At 47.1% G+C, this 16,952-nt stretch overlaps 1 protein-coding gene across 2 annotated transcripts in view; it reads left to right on the top strand.

Annotated features, from left to right (window-relative positions):
• Positions 1-16,952, top strand: part of KATNAL2 (katanin catalytic subunit A1 like 2) — a 103,448-nt gene that overhangs the window by 37,588 nt on the left and 48,908 nt on the right. The window contains exons 2-6 of one of the 2 annotated variants that reach the window (XM_075532533.1): positions 938-1,008; positions 10,547-10,713; positions 11,851-11,902; positions 15,966-16,083; positions 16,805-16,903. In XM_075532533.1, the coding sequence (XP_075388648.1) occupies positions 938-1,008; positions 10,547-10,713; positions 11,851-11,902; positions 15,966-16,083; positions 16,805-16,903 (507 nt within the window). Of the gene's footprint in view, positions 1-937; positions 1,009-10,546; positions 10,714-11,847; positions 11,903-15,965; positions 16,084-16,804; positions 16,904-16,952 lie in introns of both variants that reach the window. The other variant, XM_075532532.1, reaches the window with a different exon arrangement.

Genomic DNA, 16,952 nt, shown 5'->3' with positions numbered 1-16,952 from the left:
CTGTAATTATTTTCAGGAATAGAAAGCTTCATCTTTCTCCCCCAGAGCACCTGGTGGTTTCGAACTGCCAACCTCGCTGTTAGCAGCCCAATCCATCGTAATCCACCATGCCACCAGGGCTACTTAGAAGGGAGGCTTCAAACCAGAGCAAATCCTAACCCCTAGACCACCCGAGATGAGGGCAGTCCTGTTGCAAGTAAGTATTTCAGGATTACATTTCAGGGACATTTGAGGTACCAGATAACTAACTAACTGCAATTATACTTTAACACTGTGCCTGAATATGCAAATCCCTCCAGCCCGACTAGGGGACTTTCCCTCATTGGCCTCTGCTCCCCTCAGTGGATGCTGTGGAAGCGCGGCTGTGCAGTCACCCCTGTCTGTACAGGGACGGGGTGGGGTTCACAGGGAATTCAAGATGTAGTAGCATGTAGGTGAAGGTGACTTCTGGTTAAGTTGATCTTCACCCTCCCTTTCGCATCTCGTCTGAGAGTGAAGTGTGTAGAATTTGTTTCTTCATGGTAACTCACTCAGAGTGACCCTCTGTAATGGAGTAGAAAGCCCAGTCTTTCTCCCGTGGAGTTACTAGTGGTTTTGAACTGCTGACCATGTGGATTGCAGCCGGACACATAACCACTACACTCCCAGGGGCAATAAAAGCCCAGATAGCTTGGCAGTAAGAAGCTCAGCCTGTAAAGGGCAGTCCTAACTGACATCACAGGACCTTTAGTTTACTACCATCAAGATCGGCACTTAAAGAAGAAAGCAACAATGGCAAACAACTTTCATTCCCCCGCGGAGACTTTGCACCGCCTCAGTGCCTCCAAGCCGCGCTGCTTGGTTTTGACAGGTTACATTTACCTTCCAGGGTTGGTGGCTTTGAGAGGGCTTTCTCATATTGTCTGTCACCCCATCTAAATTTTTCCTTTGTTCACAGTGCGAGATGAGGACAGAGGCACGCCGGAAGAATCTGCTCATTTTGATTTTGCATTACTTAACACAAGAAGGGTATGTTATGTTCCAAATGTTGATGGACGCCTTTCCCTCTGGGCCCTCTGCTTTCTGAAGCTGCTTTTGCACGGAGCTCTCTGCAGTGTGCGCCTGCAGACCTCGCACACACACGTGCTATGGCCCTGAGATATGTCTCCCCTGGCCGGGTTGGAAGAGGGCAGAGGCCTTTGAAAGGAGGCTTTCTGGGGTCGCACTGGTGCCAGCAAGTCCGATACTGACTCATGGTGGCCCCCTGTGTGTCAGAGGGGAACTGGTCCCGGATGGGTTTCAAAGGCTGCGTTTTTTGGGTTGGGATGTAGAGTGTCATTTGCGCCATCCGGGGACGACATCAACTACATTATTGCTCTTCAATATCCTTTCCTCAAACCCACGGTACTGAGATTACTTAGAAAACCTACACCCAACTCTTTCTTTTCTGCATTATTTCTTCAATAGCTGCCAGGGAGAGAAGGTGTGAAAGCATCTGCCTTTAGCTCTGAACTCATTAAAATCAAACAAACACACCCAGTCACTGTCGAGAGGCTGCTCATATTGCGGGGTGTTTGTGAGAGGACAAGCGCTGAGCCCCGCAGCGTCGGCAGGGCCAGAGGGACTGCAGAGTCTCCTTCTCTCTCCAGGGTTTAGTGGGGAGAGTATTCAAGGTGCAGGTTGAGGACTCTGATCCGGGTTCTGAGAGAGAGAGAGAGTATGTGCGTATAGGGGGCAGTGAGGGTGTCTGGTTCTGCCTCTCGAGATGCTTGGCAGTGTCTGGAGACTTTTGTAGGGTTGCCGAGTCCACATCAACTCGATGGTAGTGAGTTTGGTGGGGTTTTTGGAGACATTTTTGAGTTTCACAACTGGCATCTAGTGGGTAGAGGCTAGGCATGCCTCCAGGCATCTTCTAGAGCAGGCGTCCTCAAACTATGGCCCGCGGGCCACATGCAGCCCGCTGAGGACATTTATTCGGCCCACCGGGTGTTTTTTGCCATGTTTGGTTTTTTACTTCAAAATAAGATATGTGCAGTGTGCATAGGAATTTGTTCATAGTTTTTTTTTTTTAAACTATAGTCCAGCCCTCCAACAGGTCTGAGGGACAGTGAACTGGCCCCCTGTTTAAAAAGTTAGAGGACCCTGTTCTAGAGCCTGGGACAGCTCTCCACAGCAAAGACCGCTTGACCAGAAGTGACAGTAGTGCTGAAGTGAAACAAGAGCCACCAGCCAGCTGCTGCCTTTCCCCAGCAACCTGAGTGCTTCAGCACCTGTCCTGCCAGTAAGCTGCGCAGCGACTGGGAAGAAGGGAGCGGCTGTAACAAGTCCTGTTCGAGAGCCAGGAACCCCAGACCTGGGGAGAACTCACTGCCATTGAGTCAATGCCGACTCACAGGGACCCTATAGGACAGGTTAGAACTGCCCCTGCGGGTTTCCAAGACTGCAGCCCTTTACAGGAGTAGAAAACTCAGTTCTCTTGAAGAGCCACTTGGTGGTTTAGAACTGCTGACCTTGCAGTGAGCAGCCCAACTTGTAACCACTACACCACCAGGGCACAAAGGTCAATGGTAAATGCAGAAGGACAAACAAAGATCAGCACCAACACTCCTTCTCTTGCGTTTGCCGTTGTTGGAGTTGGAAGAATTCGCCGTATACAAATAGGGCCTGATTCATGTCAGACTTACAACTCCTCCTTGTCCTTCAAGGTTAAAAGTTTGCCCTCAATTTGAAATTATTAAACCAGTGCCAAAGACCTCAACCAAACCCACCGCTCTCCTGTTGACTCCAACTCATAGCCACCCTTCAGGTCAGAGTAGTGCTCCCTCACAGGGCCTCCAGGGCTGCCCGTCTTTATGGAAGGACTGTCTCATCTTTCTCCCAAGGAGCTGCTGGGTCAATCCACCAGCCTTTTGTCTCACAGCTGAGCATTGTAACCACTGAGTCACTGAGCTCCTGCCACCCCCTCCCCACTGCAGGAGATTATTCCATCTCACAGTGACCCTACACGACAGAGTAGAACGGCTCCCTAGCATTTCCGAGACTTGTTCTCTACGGGAGTGCACAGCTTTATCTTTCTCCCACGCTAACTTGCAACAAATTCCTCATCACGGTCACCCCCGCTTGCTGCACATGTAGCTTTTAATCATTAAAAAGGCTTTCAGAGCTTTGTGGTTTTTTTGCACTAAAATAGGGATAAATAAGCACGTAAGCACCCGTTCTGACCTACCTACAAACTAACCTTAGCGATGCAGTTAGGAACAGAAGTAATCGTAATGGGAAGAATACTTTTCCCTTTCCTGCCACTAGATGGCCCTTTGCCTCTTGAATCAATGAATATTCGTACTAGTTAATCATTTTCCTGGGACCTGCTGGGAAGTAGATGAGTGAGTGGACTATCAAAATGAAAAGTGAATTCTAGGTATTTTTAAAGACACATCACAGTTGAGAGAGAGCGAGAGAAATGTTATAGTCAAGAGTGAAATATTCAGCCAAGAAGACAGAGGATGATAAATTGGCATAAGAGAAAACTCCACACAGGGGAAGTGAGCTGATCTCGACAGCTGTGTCGAATATGGGTAGACAGATGCACTGGATGAGGACGTCCCACGCAGACACGCACAGCAGGGAGTGGGACAGTGAGGTAAGCAGAAAGACCAGGGTCTGCATGGGGGAGGAAGTGGGAGATCACCAGGGTGCTGCATAGTGCTACATATTCGCCTCCTCAGCCTGAGCAGCCTCTAACGGCCTCCACCTCCACCTGCGTCTTGCTGTTATTGCTAACAGACTAGTCCTGTCCTGGCATTCTGTTGATGAAGACCCTCTGGTGATGAAGGCCCTTGCTTAGCAGCCGAGTGAAGTCCTTCCCCCGGCTCAAGGTCACACCAGAGCAGTTTTCTTCAGGAAACATGGAGCCTGCAGTCACTCACTTACCCTTTGTGGTTAATGTCAGCCCCCTGGGGCCCTGGAGAGATGTTCAGAATAGACTGTGATGTCAGTAAGGACTACAAGATAGACACCCTGAGCTCCCTTCTTCTGCTTGTTTTTATTGTACTCCACAAGGGCACACGTGTGTGACTATGCAGGGGTGAGTCAAGAAGTATCAATACAAAACCGCGGCTGTCTTATGAGAGAAAAGCGCCCAGTTGAACAGCTATGGGTCCTCAGCAGGGCCTCCATCTAGCACGGCTTACTTCTGAAGGCAGTTTTTCCATCTCTCTCACCCTTACTCGACAGATTCTGCACTGTTGAAATATGCAACACGCCAAAAGGGCAGTTTCCCAACAAGGAGAGTAGAGATACCAAGTTTCTTCTCCACAGGCATGTCTCTCAGGGACGGAGCCTGTATCCCGCCTCCAGTGAGCAATTTATCGCTTTGCCCTCCAATCTAACTGTGACCGTATTGACAGGCCAAACCCCACCCCTTCAGCCTGTAGTCTCTCTCAGATTGACAACAGATTATGTAACGACCACAGTTTTGTTCCACATTTTCCTCTCACCTCATCCAGTGCCTTCTAATGTGATCCCTTCAGAGAGGTTGATGGAAACCAGTGTTTTGATTGGACTTTTTTTTTAAGGTACCCAGTGAGACTAAGACAAGTATATTAATGAGACACGTGTCTGCAGCCCTTCACGGATTGCAGAGACACGTGTAAGCATGTTTTGTTTGGAGGAAACCCATACATGTGTGTAAACTGGAACCCTCGCAGCCTCATCTAGTCTAATCGTTTGGGAGAAATATGGGGGTGGGGGGTGGGGGGGAGGGAGATGGAAAAGGTTAACAGTTGCTATCTCTGGTAAAATTTTACTTTAGACTTACTATATGTTCTTTCCCCTCCCCTGAAATGAACATGTGTTACTTCATACTAAATAAAAGTTATTATAAAAAGATTTATTTAACTTTTTAAAAGTTATTTTAAAAAACATTTAGTTTTTTTTTTTGTTCTTGGGAATTCAGACATAGAACAGAAGTCTGGTGAACCATCAATAAGTACAGCAACTGAGTACAGTCAGTTGAGTATAGTGTGCAAGGTCTTTAAAATTAGCTTGGGAGAAACAAATACATTTCAAGGTCATTGGCAACAACCAGCCTCTTTTAGGACAGTTCCATCTTTCTAGGAAGTGCATATAAATAAAATAGGAGGTTTCCTTCTCTTACCTCTTCCGATTCAAATCAAAGAGAACTCTAACCTACAGTAGGAATTCTTTCTTTTAAAAAATACTTTAAATTAGTTGTTTCTGAGAATATGCACAGTAAAACAGAAACGAATCCAACAGATTGCACCTGTGTGACTTGGTGACTCAGTGGCGTTGAGTGCATCCCTTGAATCGCCCTCCTTCATTTAGAGTTGGTCCTTTTCTGTGCACATAGATTCACTGCCCCTAAAGTTCTTCTAGGAGCTCTGGTGGCACAGTGGGCTCCATGTTGGGCTGGTAACCACAGGGTCAGCAGTTCAAAACTACTAGCTGCTCCTTGGGAGAGAGATGAGCTTTCTGCTCCTGTGAAAATGTACAGCCTTGGAAACCCACAGGGGGCAGTTTTACTCCGTCCAAAGGGTCATTCTTTTTTTCTTAAAAAAAAAAAATTTTATTGGGGGCTGTTACGGCTCTTACAAACATCCACCCATCCATTGTGTCAAGCACATTTGTACATGTTGCCATCATCCTTTTCAAATTATTTTCTTTTTTCTTGAGGCCTTGGTATCGACTCCTCATTTCCCCCTCCCTCCCCCTCCCACCTTCATTAACCCTGGATAAATTATAAATTATTATTATTTTTATCTCTTACACCGTGTTCTGCCTCCCTTCACCCATGTTTCTGTTGTTCACCACCCCAAAGGGTCAGTCTGAATTGAGATTGACTTGCTGGCAGTGAGATAGTTTTTGTTTGTTTGTTTTTTTTAAGATTCCTTAAAGAGCCCTGGTGACATAGTGAGTACACATTAGGCTTCTAACCAGAAGGTTAGCAGTTCGAGCCACCAGCTACCACGTGGGAGAAAGAGGAAGCTTTCTATTCCTGTAAAGAATTGCAGTCTCGGCAACCCACAGGGACAGTGCTACCCTGCCCTAGAGGGCCGCGTGAGTCAGAATTGGCTTGATGGCAGTGAGTGAGGGACTTAATTTTATGAGTTGTTGTCAACTTGATTCCATATAGATAGATCTTGCAGAAGCACAGTGCTCAAGGCAGACATTTTTTTTAAAAGTTCTTTTTTTTTTAAATTTTAATTTTAACAATTTATTAGGGGCTCATACAATTCTTATCACAGTTCATACATATACATACATCAGTTGTATAAAGCACATCTGTACAGTCTTTGCCCTAATCATTTTTTTTCCTCTTTTCTTTTTTTACATTTTATTAGGGACTCATACAACTCTTATCACCATCCATACATATACATACATCAATTGTATAAAGCACATCCATACATTCCCTGCCCCAATCATTCTCAAAGCATTTGCTCTCCAGTTAAGCCCCTTGTATCAGGTCCTCTTTTTTTTTCCCCTCCCTCCCCTTTCCCCCCTCCCTCATGTGCCCTTGGTAATTTATACCTCGTTATTTTGTCATATCTTGCCCTATCCGGAGTCTCCCTTCCCCCCTTCTCTGCTGTCCCTCTCCCAGGGAAGAGGTCACATGTGGATCCTTGTAATCAGTTCCCCCTTTCCAACCCACTCACCCTCCACTCTCCCAGCATCGTCCCTCACACCCTTGGTCCTGAAGGTATCATCCACCCTGGATTCCCTGTACCTCCAGCCCTCATATGTACCAGTGTACAGCCTCTGTCCTATCCAGGCCTGCAAGGTAGAATTCGGATCATGGTAGTTGGGGGGAGGAAGCATCCAGGATCTGGGGGAAAGCTGTGTTCTTCATCGGTACTACCTCGCACCCTAATTAACCCATCTCCTCTCTTAAACGCCTCTATGAGGGGATCTCCATTGGCCGACACTTGGGCCTTGGGTCTCCACAAGGCAGACATTGTTTACTGGTGGTGTGTTGTGTTACATGTTGGGCTGGGGCTGTTAATCACAAGGTCAGCAGTTTGCAACCACCAGCTGCTCCTCAGGAGGAAGAGCTCTCACAAAGATTCCCAGTCTCAGAGACCCACGAGGGCAGCTCCACTCTGTCCTGCAGGGTCGCTGTGGGTCAGATTCAATGGTCGTGAGTTTTGACCGTTGGAAGGTAAACTTTTGGTTGATTTTAATAAGACTTCAGGGAATACTTTGATTTAAGTTGGGAAGATTATCGCAGGGCAAATGTTTCAGAGGTTCATCCAGCCTCCTTGGCAGCAGAATTTGAAATTCTTCTCCCCCTTTGAATAGAATTCTTCTATAGAGCTTTTGATGGAAATGTTCAGTAGTGGTGGCTATCCAGTTCTAATGTCATTGGAAAGGAGTCAGGAGGTTAATTAGTCACACACTCCACAGCTACCTCCTTTCCCTAATTCTCCTTCTGTTGCTCAGGCCTCTAGGGACCAGTCCTTGTGTCAAATGACCAAGCTCTTAAGACCCAGCACCATTCCATTCAACTAGGAGGTAGTTGGCATTTACTAGGCCACTTCACTGAGATGTCTATGGAACCGCGGCCTAACCTCCAGACCAAGGGACCACATCTCCGGAGCCTTTTGGTTTTAAGTAAGCAGCCTCAGCAGCTGTTCTTTTTGCTGTTGTAAATATTATACAACTATTATACAACTTTTATCAAGTCAACTCCCCTCCCCGCCCCTCAGCAATTACAACAATTCTCTGTGCAATCTACTCTTATTGTTGCCATTTTTCATCACGGTTAACCTTCCATTTTCTCCTATTCTCACCCCTGGTCATCACTAATCACCTTTGGTCTCCATACTTCTGCCTCTTTAAAAAATCCTTTTTTATCTAAGTGAAGCCATATAAGATTTGTCCATTTGTGATTGACTTATTACACTCAGCCTAGTACCTTCAAGCTCCATTCTACTGTATTTCTCCAGCTTGTAACACATACATGTAAACAATAAACACACACATAGAACACATTCAGCATATACTGGGAACTAACACGCATGGTTTGACAATCAAAATCATAGAATACATGCATTCCCTGTTTTCAAGGGTATCCAGACTTCATTTCTCTCCCAGCTGAGTAGCAGTCCATTGTATGCATTTTGTTTCTGGATTCATCTACTGATGGGCAACGGAGGGCTGTGTCTGCCCTCCTCTGGTTTCCCTAATGCCACAAGGCAGGGATCCGACAAGCCGCCGTGGTCCATCCTCCTTCACACACGGTGACACCCGTGGTTGTTCATCCCACACCACTCTGCCTCTGAGCTGAGTTGGAGAATTCATTGCAATGGCCACACAGCTCACAGACAAGACTCACAATTAAGGGGATTTATTAGGGAAGTTAATAGGTTACCCCAAGTCAGAGTTAGCAAGCCCTAAGGACACAGTCATTCGTCTGCCCAGCCAGCAGCCAAGTCTCTCCACTTCTTTGTCACAGCCACGTGGTCCCTTGGCCTTTGTCTCCATGGGCCAGGAAGCCAGCTGGCCCATCACCCTGTCTCGCAGCTGCACAGTCATGGGCCAGAAGAGGAGACAGGGCCTTGCCGCCTCAGTGCTGCTCCCCTGTCTCTGTGCCACAGTCTGGGATGTAACCAGTCTCGGGGGCCTTCGTCACTGCAGACACTCTTCCAAGGTCCTCAGGCATTCTTTTTATCTCTTCAAAGGTGGATCACCCTTAAAGCCATAGAGTGGTCACAAACACTAACCAATCCCCTGTATTAGTGTTACACATGCCCGGCCGGCACAATCACTTCGAGGGATCTGCCAAGACTCGGGTAGAGCAGCTGTGGTAAGAAAGGCCACTCCACCAGAGGCATTCCACTTTTTGACCACTGTGAACAGTAGCCCTGCGGGAAATATTTGTATGGAAGCATCTGGATCTCTGGTTCTCGTCTTGTGGGCATAGGAGTAGAATTTCTGGCCGAACGGTAACTCAATTTTGAGTTTCTAAGTATGGTCACACCGTTTCCCACAGCAGCACAACAGAAATTCTTAATGTGAGGTTCTTGGGTGTGCTCCCCTAACCCTGGTTGGTTAAGTACTCAACTGCGAAGGCAAAGGCTGGCAGCTTGAAACCACCAGCTGCTCCCCGTGGGAAGCCTGGGGAAGCTGCCTTCTGTAGTGATCACAGCCTTGGACACTCCGTGGGGCGGTTCTCTGTTGTCCTCCGGGGTCACTGTGAGTCAGCAGCGACTCAACATCTATGAGCTTTGGCTGTGGATAAGCTGGAGAGGGTGTGATGGCTGGGGGGGAGGGACCCTGAAATTGTACACTTGTTTGTGCCTATTTGAAAATGTGGACTTTTTTTTCCAGGAGAAAGTTCTTGGTTGTACAAACACAATAAGAACTAAAAGTTAAGACCTGGAGAGCATGTGTTCCTAGAGAGGAGTTGGTGATGCGAACTCTTTTTTTAAAGCTGGGCAGCCTTATGACTGAACACGTTGAAGACACCCGGCAGCACCTCCCCGGACTACTGTCTAGTTTTAATCCGTGACCGGTTACACAACTAGCAGACAGCACACATGTGGGTAGATGGCGTCTAATTTCTGTGCTGCTGCCACCGATCAGTATGTCGTTGGCATTTCCTTAGAGCCCATGGCCACAGTGCTTGTGGGTTGCTTCAACAATGGCGAATCTTGCCCTTTGGGGCTGATCCCCCCCCCCCCCCAATTGGTGAGTGTGACCTGAAATGAAGGCTGGTAAAGAAAGAGACAATTAAACTGGATAAACACCAGTTGGGGGCTGAAAATGAGTAAAGCTGAAAACACAAGATTTAGGCCCTTAGTTGATCTCATTTATGGGAGCACGACTGAAAGACAGAAGTGGTTTCCAGAGGCAACGGTGTGCACGGCAGTAGTTAGAAGGAAGAGTTGACATTCCTGTGGAGGGGCTCCTTGCTCTCAGGGCAGACCTCACACGGAGCTCTCTAAGTGTTCTGTTGCTAACTGAAAGGTTGGCATTGAAACTTATCCAGAGGCTTTGTGGGAAAAAGACCAGTGATCTGCTTCTGTAAAGATCTCCCTCCCCTCTTCCCCCCCGCCCCCCCCCCCGCCCAAAGAACAAAACCATAGTCACTGCCATTGAGTTAATTCTGACCCATAGTGACCCTACAGGACAGGGTAGAATGTCGCTGCGGGTTTCCGAGACTAACTCTTTACGGGAGTGCAAAGCCTTGTCTTTCTCCTGCACAGTGGCTGGTGGTTTTGAACTCTTGACCTTGCGGTTAATAGCCCAACTCATAGCTACTATGCCACCAAGGCCTGGAAAAGCCTACGGAGCAGTTCTCCTGTATCAGCTGGGGCATTGTGACAGTTGGGTAGGTGGGGCTACCCCACTACAACAAAATAGATACCGGTTCTCATCTACTATGTGATCAATAGGGGCTTGTGTCTCATAGATGGTTTCTGGGAGTCCAGTTCAACTGGACGGCACACAACGACAACTCTCTGTATGTAACCCTCCTGGGGGCCTGTGATGCCTTGTCTTCTTTACTCTTTCCCACACGTGTTTTTTTCTTCTGTGAAACTGCCAGATACATCGACTCGGCCAATGCTTTGGAACAAGAAACCAAACTGGGGTTACGGCGCTTTGAAGTTTGTGACAACGTTGATCTCGAAACCATTTTGATGGAATTCGAAAGCTATTATTTTGTAAAATTTCAGAGATACCCCAAAATTGTCAAAAAGGCATCGGACCCAGGTACTTGGCTGTTTTCTAGAAATAAGGCTTTATCATCGTGTCTTTAAGATTAGTGTTTCTTCTTCCTCATCTTACTCCAGGAGAGATGGTGCCCACCCTCCACTCCCCACCCCGAGCCCTGCCATTCTGAGCTGCGACAGTCGACCAGAAGGATCATGTGGCCTCTCTTAGAGCCAGTGGGGACAATTAAAAGCACATCGTCTGGACACTGATGTCCCTTTGGTCATGGTGGCGTGTGTTTGAGGGACGTGTGTTTTACGGCAATAAAGCGACCCCCCAGTGTACTACTGGAACTTTTATAAGGTCAACTTGACTCCGGTTTCTTTCGAGATAGAAAGAGCTGGAGAGGATAAATGACAGAAAACTCTCTCTAGTTCGGAAGGCCTCTTATCTATCTTGAAAATAACATGAAAATGAGTATTGGTGAAGCTAATAGCTCATGTATAGATAATGAAATGCTTTTGAAAGCCATCAATCCAGATAGTGATCAATATAATGCAAAGGCCTGGTATGGGGTAGCCGTCAAGGAGGCTGGCTGGAGAAAAGAGCTAAAGTGAGGGCCCTGTGTTTTGTCGTAGCATTGACTTAGAAATCTGTAAGTGGGGGAAGTAATTATAAACCAAGGGAGATCATTGTCCTGTTTACAAGGCACTTGTTAAGCCACAGACTTTAACATTTCATGTAGGGACCAGGAAACCAAGAGGAACATTAATTTAAAATAGCCAGGGCCGAACCTGAGAGCCAAGGGGCCTGAGGGGCATTTTCATCTGAGCTCCCTGCCCACGCAGGGTTCTCAGATGTGTTGGCACCACAGCACAGCGATGTCAAGTGAAGAGTTAGAGAGATGGCTGTAAAGGGACTTGCCACTAGGTCCATGGTGCTTGATGAGTTTGGACCTGAGGCCTTTGGGGTCTTCCCACGTAGGAAAGTGCTTGGCAGGCACATACTGGTCTCGTTCTCCTAGCTGGTAGTTGCACGCCTCTCTAGGTGAGAGCAGCTGAGTGTTTGTGAAGGGCCACAGTAGGAAACTTAGAGAACATCAGAAAAGAAACAAAGCAAAAACACACCTGACGATCATCCTTTGCCTCTCAACAATTAAGCTCTCCCCTTTTCCTCCTTTTTGTTTTGTCACAGCAGAAAATAATTTGCCACAAAGAAGTGGAGGGAAGACCAGGAGGTATACTGAATGGTAATTTCTCTTGACCACCTCGACTCTGGGAGTCCGTGCGAGCCCCTTCCAGAAGACTTCCCAGTGCAGATCCAGGAGTGTCTACCAGCCACACCTGACTGTGGTCATGTGTCCTCGGTGGGCCCAGCTAGCCGTGACTTGGGTCAATATTTTTTGGTTCCCCTGGGTTTAGTGAAAAACTTGCATTCAAGCAGTACTCTGTCTTCTTGGGCCTCCCGGTGTAACAATGGAGCTCAGAGATAGAAAAGAAAGGCTCAAGTTCCAGCCCTGGCTCTGCTGCTTACAAGCTGGGAGCACATTTCTTGCACATAGTGAGTTCTTAGCACATAGAGAGCAGCCAAGAAATAGTATTCCTCCAGCCTTTCTTTTTGTTTTAATTTTATCTTTAACTTCTGTAGGCACTCCCATGTCCCTTGTCCTCACATCTAAAGCTGTACCCTGAGCCAGAAGTTTCTAGGCCATTCTTCCACCTTCCTGAAGGCCGTTGGCCAGCTTTTTCCAGCTTCGCATACCCAATCTCATTTGGAACTTGTAGCATCTGTCTCTGGGCCATTCTGGGTAGACACAGTGTCCCACAAGGACCCCCGTCTTGGCCTCAGTGCCCCATTCTGTTCTTCTCTTGTCACTCTCAACAACATCCCTGCCATCTTAGCCCTTTTAGGAATTCACAGGAAAGTGGGGTGCCTGCCGTTGCAGAGGGGTCGCCCAGCTTTGGAGCACTGGGGTCTGGATGACATTTTGCTATTTTAATCAAGTCTACACTCAGCTTCCGAGAAGCTGGATTAATATGAAGAAGTACATGGCATCAGAATTGGAGGAAGCCTTATTGACAACATGCGATATGCAGTTGACACAGCCTTGCTTGCTCCAAGTGAGGAGGACTTGAAGCACTTGCTGATGAAGATCAAGGATTGCTGCCTTCAGTGTGGATTACCGCTCAAATGTTAAGAAAATAAAAATCCTCACAAGTGGACCAGTAAGCAATACCATGATAAATGGAGTAATGCTTGAAGTTGTTAAGGATTTCTGCTTACTTGGATCCACCATCGATGCTCATGGAGGCAGCAGCTAAGAGATCAAATGATGTGTTGCATTGGGCAGATTTGCTGCCCAAGACTTCTTTAAAGTGTTGAAGAGCAAGGAGTTTTCTTTGGGGTCTAGGGTGCTTCTGGCCAAAGCCATGCTATTTTCAATGGCCTCCTATGCAGGTGAAAGTTGGACATTGGCTAAGGCAGACCGAAGAAGAATTGTGGTGCTGGTGAAGATTATTGGAAATACCATGGACTGCAAAAAGGACGAACTCATATGCTTTGGAAGAAGTAAGGCTAGAGTATTCCTTAAAGGCGAGGATGGCAAGACTTTGTCTCACCTGCTTTGGACATGTTGTCAGGAGAAACTAATCCCTGGAGAAGGACATCATGCTTGGTAAAATGGAGGGGCAGTGAAAAAGAGGAAGATCTTCGACGAGATTGATTGACTCCGTGGCTGCAACAATGGGTTCAAAGATAGGAACGACTGTGAGGATGGTGCAGGACTGGGCAGTGTTGCGTGGGTCACTGTGGGTCAGAACTGACGCAATAGCATCTATCAACAACAACACCCAGGACAGTAAAGTAGAGAGCCATACAACCATGCAGGCAGTGAACAACAATAAGCATTTTTTTTACAATGCTATTGAAAGGTGTCAGGTTGTGATTGTAAACAATGTATCAGGTCCTCAAGAGGTATGAGTTCCCTGATTTTGGCTACAGCTTGGGCTGGCAGGCCAGGGACCCCTGGCAGGGCTGTTTGCATCACGGGTCAGCTTGGTGGTGGAGCTCCTGCATGCCTGGTGATAATACGCAGAAGCCCCTGCCTGGGGCCAGCTAGCTTTGTGCTCCTCCTTAGGCACAGCTTTAGTGTTGTGACAGAAGGTGCCATTCTCATTCATCGCTTCCAAGAGCCAGTCAGGCTCCTGTAATAAATGCTAACTCCTTGAGCGTATTTCTATCGAAGAGCGTTTTAAGAGCCTGACTCGGGATTGTGTTTCGATTCTGATTCTCTTTTACCCACACATTCGTGCCTGGAACTTCCTCAGCATCATGTTGGCGAAGGCCGTTGGAGCACCTTCTTTGGGGGGTAGGGGGGGGCGGATGGAGGGTGGTAGCATATTTAACAGCGTGGGGTTACTTCAGCTTCTCTCTGGGTAGATGTGTGTGCATGGCAAGCAGGAAGGATAATTAGGAAAGTCATGAAAGATGTTTTTACTTATAATTTTATACTCTGGTAGTTAGATAATTTTCATGTCAACTTGAAGATATGAAAGTGTAGAGGTGGGGTCTAGCCTGTCAATCAGGTCACAGCCTGATGGTACCTCCTAGTGGGCGTGGCCTTCTCATAAGCAGGATCCTGGGAACTTCCTTTCTCTCTCTGCCTTCACCTTCCTGTTGATGAGCTCCCAGAGTCTGTAATGTTGCCACCACCGCCATTGGATCCACAACACTTTGCACCCACCGACAGGCGATGTTCCTGCTTTCTCATCATTGTGTATGGCTTCAGGAGTCTGAAGAGGGATTTATGGACTAGTATCAGACTTAAGGAATTTATTTGGACAGGGTTGGAATGTTTGCTTGATATATAATTACTCCTTGATATAAAGCTCTTTCATTTTATGTGTATATATATATATACATATACATATATATATATATATATATATATATATATATAATCCCTGGATTTGTTTCTCTAGTCAACCTGGCCTAACACATACTCCAAGACAGTAACTGAATTGAGAGACTGGATATTAACAAATGCTAGCGTCTTGTGTCTTGTCCTCATTCCTGCATCTCCTCCCCGAGAACCAGTTTCCTGTTTTTAAATTTGTAGATGAGCCAAAGACGGAAAGATGAGCTAATGGGTGATTGACAGAATCTAAGGTATTTTGACAGTTTGGGGATGGTAATGGGATGACATTTCATGGACTAAGGGTTAAGCTTTCTATTCGTTTCCAAGGGCCACACTGGGAACAAAGTGCCACGAACCACGTAGACTGAAAGCCGTAGAGGTGAATGCTTTTCCGGGGTCTGGAGGCTAGATGCTTGCCATCAAGGTGCCTTCTCTGAAGGTTCTAAGGAAGGGTCCTTCCTATCGCTCCATCTCCCGGCCTCGGGGACTCCTTGACGTGTGGCAGCGTGGCTCAGATGCCTGCTCCATCTTCATGTCGCTTTCTTTCCTCTGTGGTCTCCTCTCTTCCGATAAGGGCGCCTTCCAGTCAGATTGGCGGAGGGTCCACCTACTCTTGGTAAGACCTCATGTTAAACTAACTAATTACATTTGCAAAGGTCTAATTAATAAGGGCATATCACAGGTAGGGGGGCCCAAGTACATGGACTTACCTTTCTGGGGGACATGAACCAACCCATAACAAACTCTAATAAAAGACTCACACCACGTCATCCCTCATTACAAAATTAGAGATCTAGAGTTTTGCATTAAATGAAGGTACAGGATGGGTCATAGTGTAATGTAGTTGCAAACGTAGTTTTAGGTTTCGGCAGCAGAAGTGTTAGGTGCTGTCTCATCTCTCTTGACTCAAAGGAACCTTCTGTGCAACACAGTGAAACACTGCCCGGTCCTGTCTCATCCTCACAACTGTTGTGCAGCTACTGTGTCCGTCCGTCTTGTTCGCTTTTTTGCTGCCCCGTCACTTCTCCAGGGACTGTCCTCTCTGGACAACATGTCCAAAGTATGTGAGACGAAGTCTTGCCATCCTTGCCTCTAAATAGAATGTCCAAAGAGTAAAGATCAGAACATTGGTGAGCTATAATCTGGTCAAAAGAACAGTGGGCAAAGTCTTGGGGGCAGAGCCCAGTCTTAGAGAAATCAAGTGGAGAGAGTGGATGGACCTGGGTCAGAGATGGACAAGATGGGTGGGGGTGCAGATAGAAGGCCCTGCGGTATAGCATTGGCATATGCTTTAGGAATTGCCAAGCCCTCCTTTCAGCGTGCTACATGAGTTGTTTATTTATCGCCAATCAAATGGTTAGGATCGTTTCCTCCAAGATCTTTGTTCCCTTTCTAGGATGACAAGCGACAGTTGTCAAAATCTCCCCAAGATCAATCAGCAGAGGTCAAGGCCCAAAAGTACAACGGGGAAGACAGGGGACATCAGATCTCCCAACAAGGACCATCCCAAGCAGGTCAGGATGGCCTGGCTTGACATTGGGCATATCAGGTTGACCGAGAGGTAATACAAAGAAGGAAAGCCAAATTGGTTAATTTTCCAAGGACTTATATTTTTAACAATTCCTCTGTGATTTAGTTAAATTGAAGATTTTTCTGCCAATACAGGGAAATCCTTAATGCTTTCTGACACGAGTGGGAGGACTCCGTCCTCCCTGCAGCCTTTGCCCTGACCTGAGTCCATGAAGGGGCACCTTGAGAGCCCCTCACTGAATAACTGTAGGTGGTAGGTCTTCCCACATCGAAGCACACGTGAGCGTCTCACTGGCTCCCTAAGTCAGCGGTTCTCCACCTTCCGAACGCCGCGACCCTTTCATACGGTTCTTCATGTTGTGGTGACCCCAACCATGGAATTATTTTCGTTGCTACTTCATAACTATAATTTTGCTACTGTGATGAATCAGGCGACCCTTGTGAAAGGGTCGTTTGACCCCCAAACGGGTTGTGACTCAGGTTGAGAGCTGCTGCCCTCAGTGAAGGCCAGCGATGGTCTCAGGTTGGCTGTGCTTCTTCGGCGCTCGCACGGCCAGTCTCCACCCAGGCTGCGAGAGCACACCCCAGGCCCTCCGTTTATGGAACTGGTATCCCAGATCTGGTTTTCGGATGATGGAATCATGACAGCTAGTGTCTCTGGGTTGCTTTCCACACTGACTTCCGACTATGTCCTTCTTTCATCAGGAGCTTGTCAATAATACCCACCAGGAGGGTGCTAACTTTGGCTTAAATATCTCAGGAATCCACAAAGGAAGTGGTGAAGAAAAAGCCCACCCACGAAGGGTAAGTAGACCTCGGGGTGTATATTTCTTTTTAAAATAATAATTTAAAA

Source organism: Tenrec ecaudatus, chromosome 15 (genome assembly GCF_050624435.1).
Source record: "Tenrec ecaudatus isolate mTenEca1 chromosome 15, mTenEca1.hap1, whole genome shotgun sequence".
NCBI classification, from domain to species: domain Eukaryota; kingdom Metazoa; phylum Chordata; class Mammalia; order Afrosoricida; family Tenrecidae; genus Tenrec; species Tenrec ecaudatus.
The sequence above is the reverse complement of the archived record's forward strand: the minus strand, read 5'-3'. Positions and strand labels throughout refer to the sequence as shown.